The sequence below is a fragment of the Manis pentadactyla genome, chromosome 6 (assembly GCF_030020395.1).
Source record: "Manis pentadactyla isolate mManPen7 chromosome 6, mManPen7.hap1, whole genome shotgun sequence".
Lineage (NCBI taxonomy): Eukaryota > Metazoa > Chordata > Mammalia > Pholidota > Manidae > Manis > Manis pentadactyla.
Window position 1 is genome coordinate 10,949,649 of NC_080024.1, and position 14,156 is coordinate 10,963,804.

At 42.8% G+C, this 14,156-nt stretch overlaps 1 protein-coding gene across 1 annotated transcript in view; it reads left to right on the top strand.

Moving 5' to 3' along the window:
* COL4A4 (collagen type IV alpha 4 chain) overlaps positions 1–14,156 on the top strand; it is a 110,712-nt gene that overhangs the window by 57,197 nt on the left and 39,359 nt on the right. The window contains exons 22-28 of the mRNA XM_057503490.1: positions 829–988; positions 5,524–5,596; positions 6,599–6,705; positions 8,821–9,004; positions 10,823–10,891; positions 12,714–12,821; positions 13,303–13,521. Coding sequence (XP_057359473.1) covers positions 829–988; positions 5,524–5,596; positions 6,599–6,705; positions 8,821–9,004; positions 10,823–10,891; positions 12,714–12,821; positions 13,303–13,521 — 920 coding nt within the window. The remainder of the gene's footprint in view (positions 1–828; positions 989–5,523; positions 5,597–6,598; positions 6,706–8,820; positions 9,005–10,822; positions 10,892–12,713; positions 12,822–13,302; positions 13,522–14,156) is intronic.

Below are 14,156 nucleotides of genomic sequence, written 5' to 3' on the forward strand. Positions count from 1 at the left end.
TTACATGCTTATGATGTGATTATAACCTGCCAAAAATAACTTGTGTCTTAGAGTATAAAGGAAACACTCACCTGCCCTGCATTTATCTCAAAGTGGTGACTTTTTTCATAAGGTCCTCCTGATTCCTTGAAAGAAACAGAGACAGGACAGTTATCAATCTTTATTTCAGGGTCTCATTTTAACCAGACTCACCAAATGCCTATCCTCTGTTGTTCTTAGACCCTAAATTGTTTGGTGCCTTTTTGACCAACTGAGTCAGTTGGGTATGAGAACAGAGACACAGCAGAGGAGTTTAACGATCGTAAAGACATTTTTAGACTGAAAGTGCTGACGATTAGGACATTCATTGAAGTGAATTGTCAATTGTAATATGCAATGCAATCAAGAATCCTTTTTCATGTTATTTGGTTTCTTTAACTGTTCAGAGTTTGTGCTCCAAAAAAAATTTTTTTTTGTTATTTCTTCAGTAGAATGCAAATAAAAGACTTTTAAACTTTTAAAAATAAGAAGATTTTTGTTTCTAAAGTTTCTTCAGTAGAATTAGGTGTCAGCTTTTCCCCTAGAATTTCTCAGGGTGAGTTTATTAAGACACAAAACACCCTATTGGTCTAGAAATGACATATCCACCCCACAAAGACCATCCCCAGGTATCCCCACACAGTGCTCCATGCCCCCATGTCACACATTACCAATTGTTACACAATAAGAATTGTACACATTAGAACCTTTTTGTTCTGATTTTCACTATTGGTTTTGTATAGTATAGCCTTTATTGGGATTTTATTTGGGAAATATAACAAAGGTGCTTATTATCCTCTATCTAGGAAGTGTGGGGCTCTGTGACTGCAAGCCCTGTCCCACGGGCCCACCAGGACCTCCAGGACTTCCTGGGAGGCAGGGTAGTAAGGGCTCCCTGGGGCTCCCTGGGTGGCTTGGAGAAAAAGGTCACCCAGGCCCTCCTGGAGCTGCAGGGTCTCCAGGACCACCGGTGAGTAACTCTTACCAATACTAATCTTTCTAGTTAAAAGAGATGGAGATTGAATTCAGTTGTACCTCTTTCTTAAGGTATGGTGTGATATGTTTTATATTTTGAAACTATAAGTATATTAATGAACAAAAAAATCTCATCTGTATTTATTCATCAATCATTCATTCATTCAAGTAGTATTTATTGAACACCTACTATATTCAAGGTGCATTTCCAGGTGCTGGGGTTACAACAGGGAGCAGAACATAGTCTTTGCCCTCCTGGGGCCTCTCCTCTGTTGGGAGGATGCACACCGTATAACAGATAGATGAGTAAATAGACAGGATGGTAGATGGTGATAAAGGCCATCACCATCTAGTGCGGCTTGAGCTGGGAGGGTGAGGGGCAAAGCAGGAGACGAAATCAAAGAGACGACTGGAAGTTAGGGGGGTTGCAGAACATGAGGCTTTGTGTGCAGGTTGGATTTGAGCTTTTCTTTGAGGGACATGGAACAGCCAGTGGAGATTTTAAGAAGCAGGAGACATAATCTGATGTAGTTTCAAATGGATCACTCTGTAGTTCTGTTAAGAACACATCACAGGGCACAAGGGAGGAACTCGGAGATTAGCTGGGTGATTGCCGTAGTAATCCTGGTGAAATATGATGGTGGACAAATCACCGTGTTGGCACTGGGTGTGGTGGGAAGTGGTCAGATTCTGGATGTATTTTAAAGATGGCACTAACAGATTGGCTGTCAGACTGGACATGGGATACGAGAGGAAGAGAAGCAAAGGAGGCGGCCAAGATGGAGAAGACAGTGCGGGGAGTGGTGCTTGGGGTGGGAAGGAAGAGGTATTACTGGGGTCATTTTAAGTTTGAAGAGCCTGTTAGACTAGCAAGTCAAGATGTGCAATAGGCAGTGAATTCAAGGAAAGGGTTTGGATGAGAAGTCCAGGCTGAAGATACTAATATTGGCTTTGTCAGAATTTACATGGTATTTCCTGCCAGAGAGGAGATGAGCTCTGTTTTGAAATGGCTCTCATCTGCTGACCATTACAAGTGACTCAGGCTGGGGCACAGTCTTTCAGCCAGTCATTCCCTCAAATAGAATCGCTGCCCCCCCTGGGGCACTCCTCTGGAGGCTGGAGGCAGGCTCTTATAATTCATTATTATTGTTATTGTCCCCTTCTTATTAAAGAGCTTAATCATAGGGTGTCCTGGAGCCTAAACACCAGCCCCAACATACTCTTGCATTTTTCCCAGGAAACCCTATGAAAATAAGGTTCCATTCTAAGAGCCTTAAGTGAGGGTGATGACTAAGCTGTCCTTATACACCTTGTCACAATTGCAGAATGTATTGGAACATCCATTCAATGGGAAGCTAGGTCCTCAATGCACGTATGTTGAATGAACGTAGTTGCAATTGTTAAGTAGTTTGCATTTTATAGTCTGCTTTTTTAATTGAATTTATTACAGTCATTTTTTGGTGTTGCTACTTAATCCTCTTAATGAAAATTTTACTCTCAAGTATTTTTATGCCTCCCTATTGAGTTGCTTCTCAGGGCTAACATTTTGGACTCTGGGTTGCTAGTCCATCCAGGGTTACCCTGGCCAAGGTTTATGTAATCCAGTTGCTCCAGGATTTACTTCTCTACGCTGGTCGTATTTCTGATGTGCTTTTTCTGTGCATGATTCTGTTCATATGACTTCTCTGCATTATGGTCTCCTTACATTATGGTCACAGTTAAGGACGAGGTTCATACCATGGGGCACCATGAAAGGAAAGGAGTGGGGGAGGAATGGACAGAAGGACTGAGCACAAAGGAACTATAGAGAACTGCTATGGAGGCCCTCACCCTCCCGCCCTGCCCTCTCTCAGGAGCTGGTCCCTGGCCCCAGCAGCCCCAGATTGGTAGGAAAGTAGAAAACAATGAAATAGCTCTTTGCAGTTTTCTATGGCTGGACCAAAACTCTGCATTTATCTTCTTAGCCTGAGAGTGCCCCCTGGGATGGGGGTTCCCGACCAGGATCCTGCAGTGCAGGGCACTGGGGCTTAGGAGCATGTGATCCCAGCTTCAAATCCCAACTTTGACATTGTTGAGCTCTCCAATCTTCAGGGCCTCATTTATAAAATGGATATAAAAACACCTAGCTTACAGGTCTATTGGTTAAATTCAATTCAGCAATATATTCTGAGAGCTAAGGTACAGACCAGGGAATAAGAGAGCCAGGGTCACTCGCCAGGTGCAGAGGAAACCAAAGGTCACAAATGGACATGGGCTAAATCCGCCCTGCTGGTGGGGTTGGTTTTGTCCTCACAATGTTTGTTTTAAAATTATTACTATGAGATTGATGCCTGCCCTTGAGAAATTACAAGCTCATTAACACAGGCAGTGGGTTCCCGCTGCTGCTGGGAGCTGAGAGGAGCTGTGCCTGTGGGAGGAGGTCTGGGTGCTCCAGTCCGCACTGTGCCCATCTGTGTGCTTCCTTCAGTAGCGCACAGCCCCTGTGGGCCTCTGCAGTTGAAGTCCCTGATCTAGACTGCATATAACATGACCGGTTCATGCCTGGCAGAAAATTTCTTGTTGCTCCTGAGAGTGTGTTGTTATATGAGCACATGTGTTTAGTGACCTCAGGTCTTAGGAAAGTGAAAAGGAGCTCTCCATCCCAGGCCGCTGGGACCCCTTGCCCCAGGAATCTCCTACGTGTGTTTCACAAAGAGTCTGAGCACCCTGAAGCCCATGGTCTTGTTAACTGCTGTGTTCTCGGTACTTGGAACAATGCCTGGCCCTTCGTAGCTTTTCAGTAAACGTCTCTGTAGTGAAAGCCAGACAGTGCTGGTTATTATATTTTTTCTTACTATCTTAATCAAGTCTACGATCTCACTATCGTACTTACAGAGCAGCAGAGTGATTCATAGTACAGTCCGAGTTCCAGTGTGCTGATAAATCGCTCAGGGTAGCAAGGTCTTATTTATTAAGCATGCCGCCACTGTTCTCTTTCTGGAGAGAAATCTGTCCTCTGCTATGTGAGTAGTTTTATGTCTTGATAATTTGCCCATCAGGACATTTTCACTATCCATCTCTTGGACTGGATTCTGTTTGCCCTACACATTGGCTCTGTCTCACTGTCACTTGTGACTCAGCATATACAGCAAGAATGAGAAATCAAACAGCACTCAACCCGAACGAGCACTTTGTGATTTCTAAATTCCTTTCCTAATTTAATAACTTCTACTAAGAAATTTGTTCCACTCACCTTTTTGATGTCTCATACATGTCACTGCACACAGGACACTGTACTAGTGATGCTCAAAGGGGTGTGAACGGATGTGCGGCACAGTTTTGTCCTCTACGTTGAACGACACCCAAACATTCTGTCCATTTGTGTTTTTATGCCTGTTATGTACAGCTTGGGCTTGTTCTTCACAATTGCTGCTTGATACTGTCTTTTTTGCTAATCTCTACAGGCACCTACTCCCCTTCATAGCTACGTATAAGCTAATAGAGGCCAACTAAAAAAGACAATTAAGCTTGCTTGAACACATCATTAGCTTCTTTGGAAATAAGACAAGGTGGCGTCTGTGTAAGCAAAGCAAATGGTCTGCTCAGTCATTTTTACCTCCTTCCAAATTCTTGTCTGTGTTTCTTAATTATTGAGGTCACTAATAAGTAACCTTAAAAAGTATAGGGTTTCTATAACTGTATTTACTATACTTCTGGGTCACTCTCATACACACTTACAAAATCATGACCCAAATACTCACGTTTCAGAGCAATGTTGAAAAAAGATGATGCACTCATTGGCCGAAATTAGTCATTTGCTTGCTGTCCCGGGAAGATGTATTGATGCCTCCTGGACTCCTCCCTGCCCTTCTCTTTCCCTTCAACTTCCCCCAGTATCACAGTGGGTTTCAACACACACTCATCCCTAACATCCACCTTTACCTCTAGTGGCATCACTCTAGTACAGCGTCCTATGTGCAGTGATGGGTCTGAGACATCAAAAAGGTGAGTGGGACACATTTCTTCAAAGAAGTAGTTAAATTACGAATGGAACTTTAGAAATCATAAAGCGCTAATGTGGGTTGAGTGCTGTTTCACTTCTTATGGGTGGAAAGCCGCTTTCCACCCAATTTTACATCACATCTCCCAAGATAGTTTGCATGTTTTTAATCATAAACTTCTATTTTGAGGTAAATATTTATTTTACAACTCACAAGAAGTTGCATGATTATACAGAGTTCCTCGCACCCCACTCCCAGCTTCCTCCGGGGACAGCTCACGTGACCACAGCACACTGCCCAAACCAGGAAACTGATGTCAGTGTACATTTCTGCTGACTCAGATACAGACTTTATTCAGATTCCACCAGTTTTGACATGCAGTTAAGGGCCTCAGTGTTGCAAGGCAGGACCCACCTTAGAAGGCAGGGAGGAGAAGGAGACCAAGGCTCTGGAACAGGGGATTTAGGGGAAAAGAAGGGAGCTAGATGTACACACGTAACCCTCAACTCATCATGATTAAACTGATTTGTGCCTCTTATTTTTCACCCAGGGAAAACCTGGTGCCTCAGGACCACCTGGCAGCAAAGGAGAAAAGGGCGACATGGTTGTATCGAGAGTTAAAGGTGAGCCTTTAACTTAGCTCCCCCCCATTTTATGAATGACGTATGAGCCCTCCTCTTGAACCAATTTTCCCTGTGACTGCAGATCAATTCTATCACAGGATGTAGGCTTGTTGAGATTGCTTTAAAAAGTACTCCCTGCCCTTTACAGCGCTGAGAGAATGCTGAGCATCAAATCCTCTGTCTCTTATTTGAAAACATAAATGCTCCTTGAGTCACATAGTCACATTCTCATCGTTGCGAACTTGGGTTTAAAAACAAGGGCTCCTTTGACTTGCCTGGTGTGTATTGACTGCATTAAAGTATCCTGTATCAATCAAAACTATTTTGGTCATAAGTGACAGAAACGTACCTTGGGTTTTTCTGTAACCCAGTTAAAGAAAAAAAAAAGAGCAATTTATTGGTTCACCTAAACAAAATCTAAAGGTCAGATGCAGGGTTTGCAGGGGACAGCGGATCTACGGCCTCAGATACCATCAGGAGGCTTCCCCAGCCCCTTGTATCTTTCATCGTGCCATCTGCAATTTCTCCACGAGACTATCCTTCTCTGGGTTGTGGGTCCACGCCCCCAGGCAGCTTGCAAACAGAGAGGAAAGAGACCTCTCTACCTTCTTAGCTCCAGTTAGACAAAAAAATTCTGGGAGAATTGGACTAGCCTGGGCAAGTGGCCAACCACTGACGGCTCCCCCCGTCACTGTGGCCAGAGGGCGGAGTGCCAGGTTCGACACCACACAAGCAGGGCAAGATGCTGTTGTTCTTTGAGCCTCCACACACCCTCCTTGTCAGAATGGGAAAAGGGATCTTTCCCAAACAGGAGATCCAGTGCATGTGGCAATGTCATTCTCCCCCTCTGTCTTTTGCATGTGTGATTTTAGGCAACTGAGACACACAGGACTCTGCCAGCCACACAGAGTCAAGGGCATTGCTTTTATCTTGGTTCTGTGTTTCCTTCTACTCCACTCACTGCTGGACAGGGCTGGAATACCTTTTGACCTTTTTTCCCAGGGCACAAAGGAGAAAGAGGTCCTGATGGCCCCCCAGGATTTCCAGGGCAAGGGGGACAACATGGTCGAGATGGACATGCTGGAGAAAAAGGGGATCCAGGACCCCCAGTATGTATAATTCTTCTCCTGCTGTAGAAATTTCACTTTCTTCTGGGGTCACAAAGCGTCTGTTTACCCCTACTCAGTTTAAAACAGCTGTAACTCATAAAGTGCCAACACGCTATAAGCCAGAGTCCCCTTTGAGTCACTTCCACAAAAAAATGATTGTTGAAAAGCTATGCCATAATTGCAGATGGTCTAAATCATCAATGGCAGTTCAGTCAAAGCAAGACTTTCTGTCCCCCATCTTTGTGTCATTCTAGTGGTGTTCATTGCCTTCTGGGGCCCTTGTAGCTACAAAGCCCCCCTGATTTCAGGTCTGTTTGGTTGACTCTCTAGGGTGGAGGATAGAGCACAGGTCCTGATAATTACCTCCAGTTCTGTGCCCTGGTGGAGAAGCACATGAGGGGAAGTGACAAGCAAGGAAGAGTGCCCTAGTGAAATCCACTGAATTTATATACTGACTGAAGGAGAATCCCTCTACTGACAGATGATATTTCTGCATTTTTCAAACTTGTTTTGGGTGGAGACCTTGTGTAGAAAATAGAGAAAAAGACTATGAGACATGACCTGGCGCAGAGGAACTGAAAATGCCTGGGTAAATTAGGTTTTTGATGCTCACAGTGCCACAGGAACTGAGCTGGGTGTTTTATGCAGAATAGGAGTCTTCTTAAGAGCAATTATCTTTCCAGTTTTAAGGTAAGAAAATGGAGGTTTAGGGTATGTCACCCAAGGTCCCTTCTCTGTCAAGTAGTCTAACAGGTATGTAAACCCCAGTCTGCCTTATTCCAAAGCAAGAGTTCCTTCCACCCGGCTGTGGGCCTGACATTGAAAATGTTGTGATTGGAAAGCCAAGCTCTGATTCTGTAGGGACTCCTTTGGACAGAACATGCAGGAATAGGAGGTGGAAGCTTAGAAATCAGGTTAGATGGTGTTGACAGCTTTCTAGTCTTTGGGCTGATGTCAAGTATTGTGAATGATGTCTGCTTTTGACTTGGAAATCCCTTTAGATATAATTCATTCTTTCAGTTAAGAAACTATTTAGAAACCAGGGTCACCTAGCAGTAATTGTCATCATGTACTGATCTAATTGTGAAAAACCAAAGCGTGTCTACAGATCAAACTGGGAGAGGAAGTATCTATAATACCCATGGGGAGGAGGTCATGCCAGGTTCAGTCAGACTCCCAAGACTCTCATGGACCACCTCTGGGGCCAGGCCACTCAGGACGGAAGACACAATCGTCAACTTGCCAGCAGGGTGGCATCAGGCATCGCTCATACACAGGAGTCCTTGCAACTGTTCATTCATTTGGCGTGCAAAGAGATGAGGCCGCCATGTGGCAGATGTGCAAGCAGGCCCTGACTGCAGGGCCTCATTCCCTTGCTGGAGCTGTTATCTCCAGAGCACGGCTTGTGGGAACCTCACAAGGAACTTGCCAATTACAGGAACCACCAATGAAGCCCCAACAAGGGCTCACACTCGTCTTAATAGTTTTCCAGAACAGATGCAAATTTTTGCAGCCAGGGATTGATTTCACCATAAGCAATATTGCCTCATAATGTAGTTAACATCCAATTTTTGTGAAGTTTCCAGAACAAACTAGACAGTTAAGGTCAAACTCCCATGCAAGAGGTAAAAGGATTTGTCAGCCCTTTGCCCGCAAATGTGGAGGGTGATGGAGTTTCATCTCATAAAAATGCAGGAGAACAGTTTCAAATACCTAGGAAATATTCAATTTGTATGCCCATTACCTCCCTTAATTTGCTTATTTCTATATTATGTTGACTTGACATTAGAGAGTGGTTCTCCATAAAATTTCTTACTCTGTATTAAAGACAACACACATATAACTTTCTGAATTTGAGGCATAATGCATACACCCCAACAGCAATATATATATGTAAGTAAATATGTATGTAAAATATTAAGAAGACTCTAAGTTAATCATTTTAAATTATGTTTGCAATTGAGAAACAGTCTCTTGGAATTATTATGTTTGCCATTGAAGTGTCTCTTGGAATTATGAGCTTCTTGCATGCATTTCTATAGTTTATGACAATGACTGCTTTGAGTTTCTGAACTTTCATGGATTATAATTGACTTATCATACAAATATTTCCAGGGGAATCATGAAGATGCAGCCCCAGGTGATAAAGGGTCTCCTGGGCCTCCGGGTCCTCCTGGCAGAGCAGGACATAGGGGGCATCCAGGATTGGGACTCCCTGGTCTCCCAGGACAGAGAGGGCAACCAGGAGCTCCAGGTCATCTGGGTGAGAGGGGCCCTATGGGCTTGAAGGGCCCAAAAGGTATTTGAACATTTTGTGTGGCAAAATGTCAAGTGAAATCATGGAAGTTAAAGTTAGCATCTCTTCTTAGCAAAGTCACTATCACGATGGCAGAACCACTAAATAAAATCCCATGGAGCCACTGTTGCAACCTAGAATGTTGTCAAACAAATAAAAGCATTACAGCACAATCACTATTTAAAACAAATCTTTAAAATGATAAGATGTCTTTGTGGCTTTATTTGTCTGGCATACCAAAACTGCTTTTCACTCATTTCTGAGAATCAACTTAATGCAATTTGAGTATATTAATATCACATATATATTCAAAATACATATTGTTTTACAATGTTTTGAGATAATGCAGTGTATCTTAAAAAAAAAACCACTTGTATTTCATTTGAAAAATGCACCATTGTCCACGAAAACCCATTTGTAAGTATTCTAGGAAGAAAAAAAAGACTTCAAATATATTTGACAGTTGTATGAATTTTGAACAATAAAGTGACTTGCAGTATTATAGTTGAAAACTTTTTAAAAGGTTGGGAAGATACATTTAAGATAGTTTCTTCTGTAATATTTACATGTACCTTGGCCTACACTGTTAACTATGAAATCTTAAAATAAAATAATATCTTTGGTTCTTGCTTTGAAGACAAAGAAAGGGAAATACTTTGGTATTCAATAAGGCCTATGATCATGGCCTGGGACCCATCAAAATCTGACATTATTTTTATCCATCTGATATGTTTTTGCCTTGAGAGCATGTGATATACAGGCATTCCTCAGAGATGTTGTGGGTTCAGGTCCAGACCACTGCAAAAGAGCAAATAGCACAATAAATCAAGTCAAAGTAATTTTTTGGTTTCCCAGTGTGTAGAAAAGTAGTTTACGCTATAATGTCATCTATTAATTGTGCAAAATGTCTAAAAAAGCAATGTACATTCCTTAGTTTAAAAAGTTAATTGCCAAAAAATGTTAACTGTTATCTGAACTTCCAGTGAATCATAATCACTGACCACAGGTCACCGTAACAAACACAGCAGCCAGGAAAAAGTTTGAAATATCACAAGAATTACCAAAAATGTGACACAGACACATGAAGTGAGCAAATGCTGTTGGAAAAATGGTGCCAGCATACTTGCTTGTCAGGGTTACCACAAAGCTTCAATTTATCCGAAATGCAGTATCTGCGAAGTTCAGTAAAGTGAAGCACAATAAAACGCAGCATGCCTGTGTAGAAAGAAATATTCCATTTTAAAGAAGGGAACTTCAGAGGCATAAGGTTTGGTGTCTTATTTTCTTCAACAATAAAAATGGGGGATGACAATACCACACTGTCGAACCATGCAACAAACAGGAGACAATATATTTGAAGCACCTGATCTGTGTCAGGTTCTCAATAAACAGTAGCTATTATTAATATCTCACCAAGTCTTTTCATTTGCACAAACCCCCACACCCAAAATAGCAAGCAAATCTTCTGAACTCAATGTTGAATGTTGCTGCTATTTCCTCATTTATTAAAGCTTCTGAATCCATCCTATGGGTCTATAAATACATTGTATTCTCTAGGTTATTAAAACTGATAAGTCTTAGAATCAATGTTTTTCTTATTTCCCCTTATGTTTGTAACTCGGGCAGTTGAAGTTCAGGTTTCAGGATACGTCTTCTAGAAATTCAAAATAAAAATAATTCAAGTGCTCCAATGATACTTGGGAGTCTTCCTTTGAATTCCACATGTACTATATGAAAAAAATACCTTGATTGAGTTGTCATTGAGATTCACATTATATTGGGCTGTGAAGTATGTGAATGACACTTTCTTTGTCATTCCAGGTGATACAATTCCTTGTAATATTACCCATCCTGGGAGACCAGGCCCTCCAGGTTTTGATGGACCGCCAGGTATGTTCAATGAGAAGTTACTGTCTTACACATTTCCGGGAGTAAAAGAACTGACAAGATAGATGAACCAACAGCAAATCCTCGGACAACTAGTTAAGACACCTCTGAAATGATTGCAAAGTTTTGAGGGACTGCAGGAAAATGGAATCTGTAGGGATTCACATTGGAGTTCTAGTCTGCTGCTTCGGGTGCACGCCAGACGGGTTTCTCATATCTCTGCGAAGCAAAATTTACCTCGATTTGATCACAAATCAGTAAAAATGTCTGCCCTTTGAGAATTTTAAAACTATACCTTTCTTTTTTTCCTGTGCCTCCAGAGTGAAAAATGCTCATCTGCTTACTGACTCTGTTTTACTCTATTCTGTGTCCCAAGAGATCTGAATTTCTGGCCAGAAACAGTCTGAAAAATGCCCACATATCCACAGTCCCTGCTGTACTTTTACGCAGTCACTTCCTTTGAATCAATCACTTGCTTAGAGCTGAATTAAACCCCAAATCTACATAAGGGGTGTTGCCTATTTTTTATTTATATAGAGTTCCAGCAAATGCCAGGCTATATAATCATAATACACATGCATTTTCTGTGTTCAGCAAAGCACTGTGTTTTATGTGGATCTTAATTACCAAACTATGAAACAAAGACTTTAAAAGTGAAAAATCATTGTAGTAGCATGGCTATTAAAGGTGACTTTTCTTGTCCTATGTAAAAAAGAAACATTTAAAGTTTAAATGATGAATGACCTCTATATCTACACTGATCTATTGCCCTCTATAACCATTAGTTTTCATCACATAAAATATGTAACAATCTCAAAATCCCAGTGGGCTAAGACAACAAGTAATTTTCTCTCTTATGGGTCTGCAGGTTGGTTGTGGTTCAGCTGATCTAGGATGGTCTCTACTAGCTAGGTGCCTGGCTCCAGGTCACATGCAGGTCTGCAACACGCATCTCGTTGCAGGGCCGGGGTGTGGTCCTCTCAGGTGATTGCAAAAATGCAAGGGAGTCCACCCAGCTTCTCAGCCACAGTGTACACACCTCATTGCTTCATGGTTGTTAACATCCCATTGGCCAAAGCAAGTCACATGACCACTCCCCAGTCCCAGGGTGGGATGTTCATGCCACCCACGGCATCACAGTGTAGAGTGAGGCATTGCTGGCTGGCTGATTGAATGTTCATTTTCACACTTACTGGGAGCTTGTCATGGATGGATACAAAAAGCTTCTGACTCCTTTCAACAGCTTTAGCCTCCAGAGATGCAAACACTCAGACTTTAAGTTGGCTGTTGTACCTCCTCTGAAGTTATTTTAGCTGAAATAACTCGAAGTGGGGATCACAGAATGTTTAAAATAAAAATACCAATTCCTTTTCCAGGTGCTTTTGGCCTAGCCTTCATTCAAGAGCAAATGTAGTAAGATGCAGGGAAATAGATTTTGGCCTTTTCTCTGGTGCTTTCTCACCATGCCACCATCTCTTCCCTCCTACAAGGACAAGCTACGCTTGAATGTTGTATCTGAGACAGAATGGGAAAGTACCACAAGCTTCATCTGAGTGGTGGCGGATGTCCCAAAGGCTCTCGGGAAGGATCCTTGACAGTACAGTTTCTGAGAACGCACCTCAACAAAATCACTGTCTATGAAACACTTAATCGGAGCACATGACTCATAAAAAGATGATGTAAACCAGGCTAGGCAACATGTTCACTTCTATAAAGTGGAAATGCTCTACAACAGACTTGACATACATTTTTTTTTTAATCACCTATTTTGTTCTCATTTGATTTGTATTTTATTGAGTGTGTGTTCTGGTCCATTATTGTTTAGGTCCAAAGGGATTTCCAGGTCCTCGGGGCACTCCGGGATGGAGGTGTTTGGATGGGCAAAAAGGTCAGCGTGGCAAACCAGGAGTATCAGAAATGCCTGGTCCACCAGGTAAATGGTTTTCATTTAGGAATGTCTACATACCCTCGAAAACTGGATCATCTTAGTAAACAAATGGCCTAGGAACCCCAGATATTGGGGGAATAATGGTTTTTCTGGATACATTGAGCTCTTAGCTATGCTTCAGTAATTTTTAGGTCATGATAATTTTAAGTTCTCAGGTCTTCTTCTTGAAGCATGAATTATAGGCTATTATTATTGGTCTGTTATATGGTAGAAACTGCTCAGTCTAGCAGACTGCTTGCCAGTGAATGAAAACAATTAGGGAAACATCACCGGCTTACAGGAAATACAAAGTCACAATTTATTTTCCCATAAAAGGTGGCAAACACAACATGACCTATTAAGTTATTCTTAACTTTAATCAGTACCCCTGTGTTTTTAAAACTCTGTTTTTATCAGAGTAGTGATCTTATAGGTGTATAGGGTCTATATCTGTACATTTAACAATTTAAATAATTTTTTTCAATAGGTTTTCGTGGTGCCACGGGAGACCCAGGTTTCGGTGGTGAAAAGGGGTCCTCCCCTGCTGGGCCCCCAGGCTCTCCTGGGTCACCCGGAGTGAATGGTCCGAAAGGGCTACCAGGAGATCCTGCTTACGGCCACCCAGGACCCCCGGGAATGAGGGGTCTCTCCGGAGTGCCGGGGTTGAAAGGACTCAGAGGTGACCCAGGACGTCCAGGGGCTGCAGGTATGAGGGCTGCACTGTCCTGCGGTCCGTAAAACTGGCTTAGCTCAGGAACAAGCCACTTTAGAGTGTTTAGCCTATCTTGCCTTAGAAATCTAGAAGGGGAAATTTTACTCAAGCATCTTCCCTCATATATGGGTACATACTCTGCATCTCTAGTGTTGCCTTTGCATTTTATTAGTTTTCAAATCCAGGGCAGCCTTACCGTGGGTTCAGTCAGCTCAGTGTGATTCAGCAGCCAGTGCAAGTCGGCCTGCTTTGGACTCAGGACGGTTTGTTAATGCTGTGAAACACCCCAGGATCCGAGACTGTAACCCGCCCACTGCCAGGGCCAGGGGGAAGGAGGACAGGATAGGCTCTGGGGAAGAGCTGGCCACCGCCGAGCCCCGGCAGGCAGGCCGTATCATCTGGGAGGTGACACAGATGGGGGCTCATTCCAGCAGGGGTAGCCGGCAGGGCAGCAAAACGCAAAACGGGAAGACGGCCCGGCACAGACTCACCTCGTTTTCTGCAATCACTAGATTCTCCCATCTCAGGACTTCTGCTTCATTGCATCAGAATTGGGGGTGTCAGGGAGCAGTCTAGTCTGAACTTTAGCCCCTTGGGTGATGGTGACTGACTGTGGACCCCAGACCAGG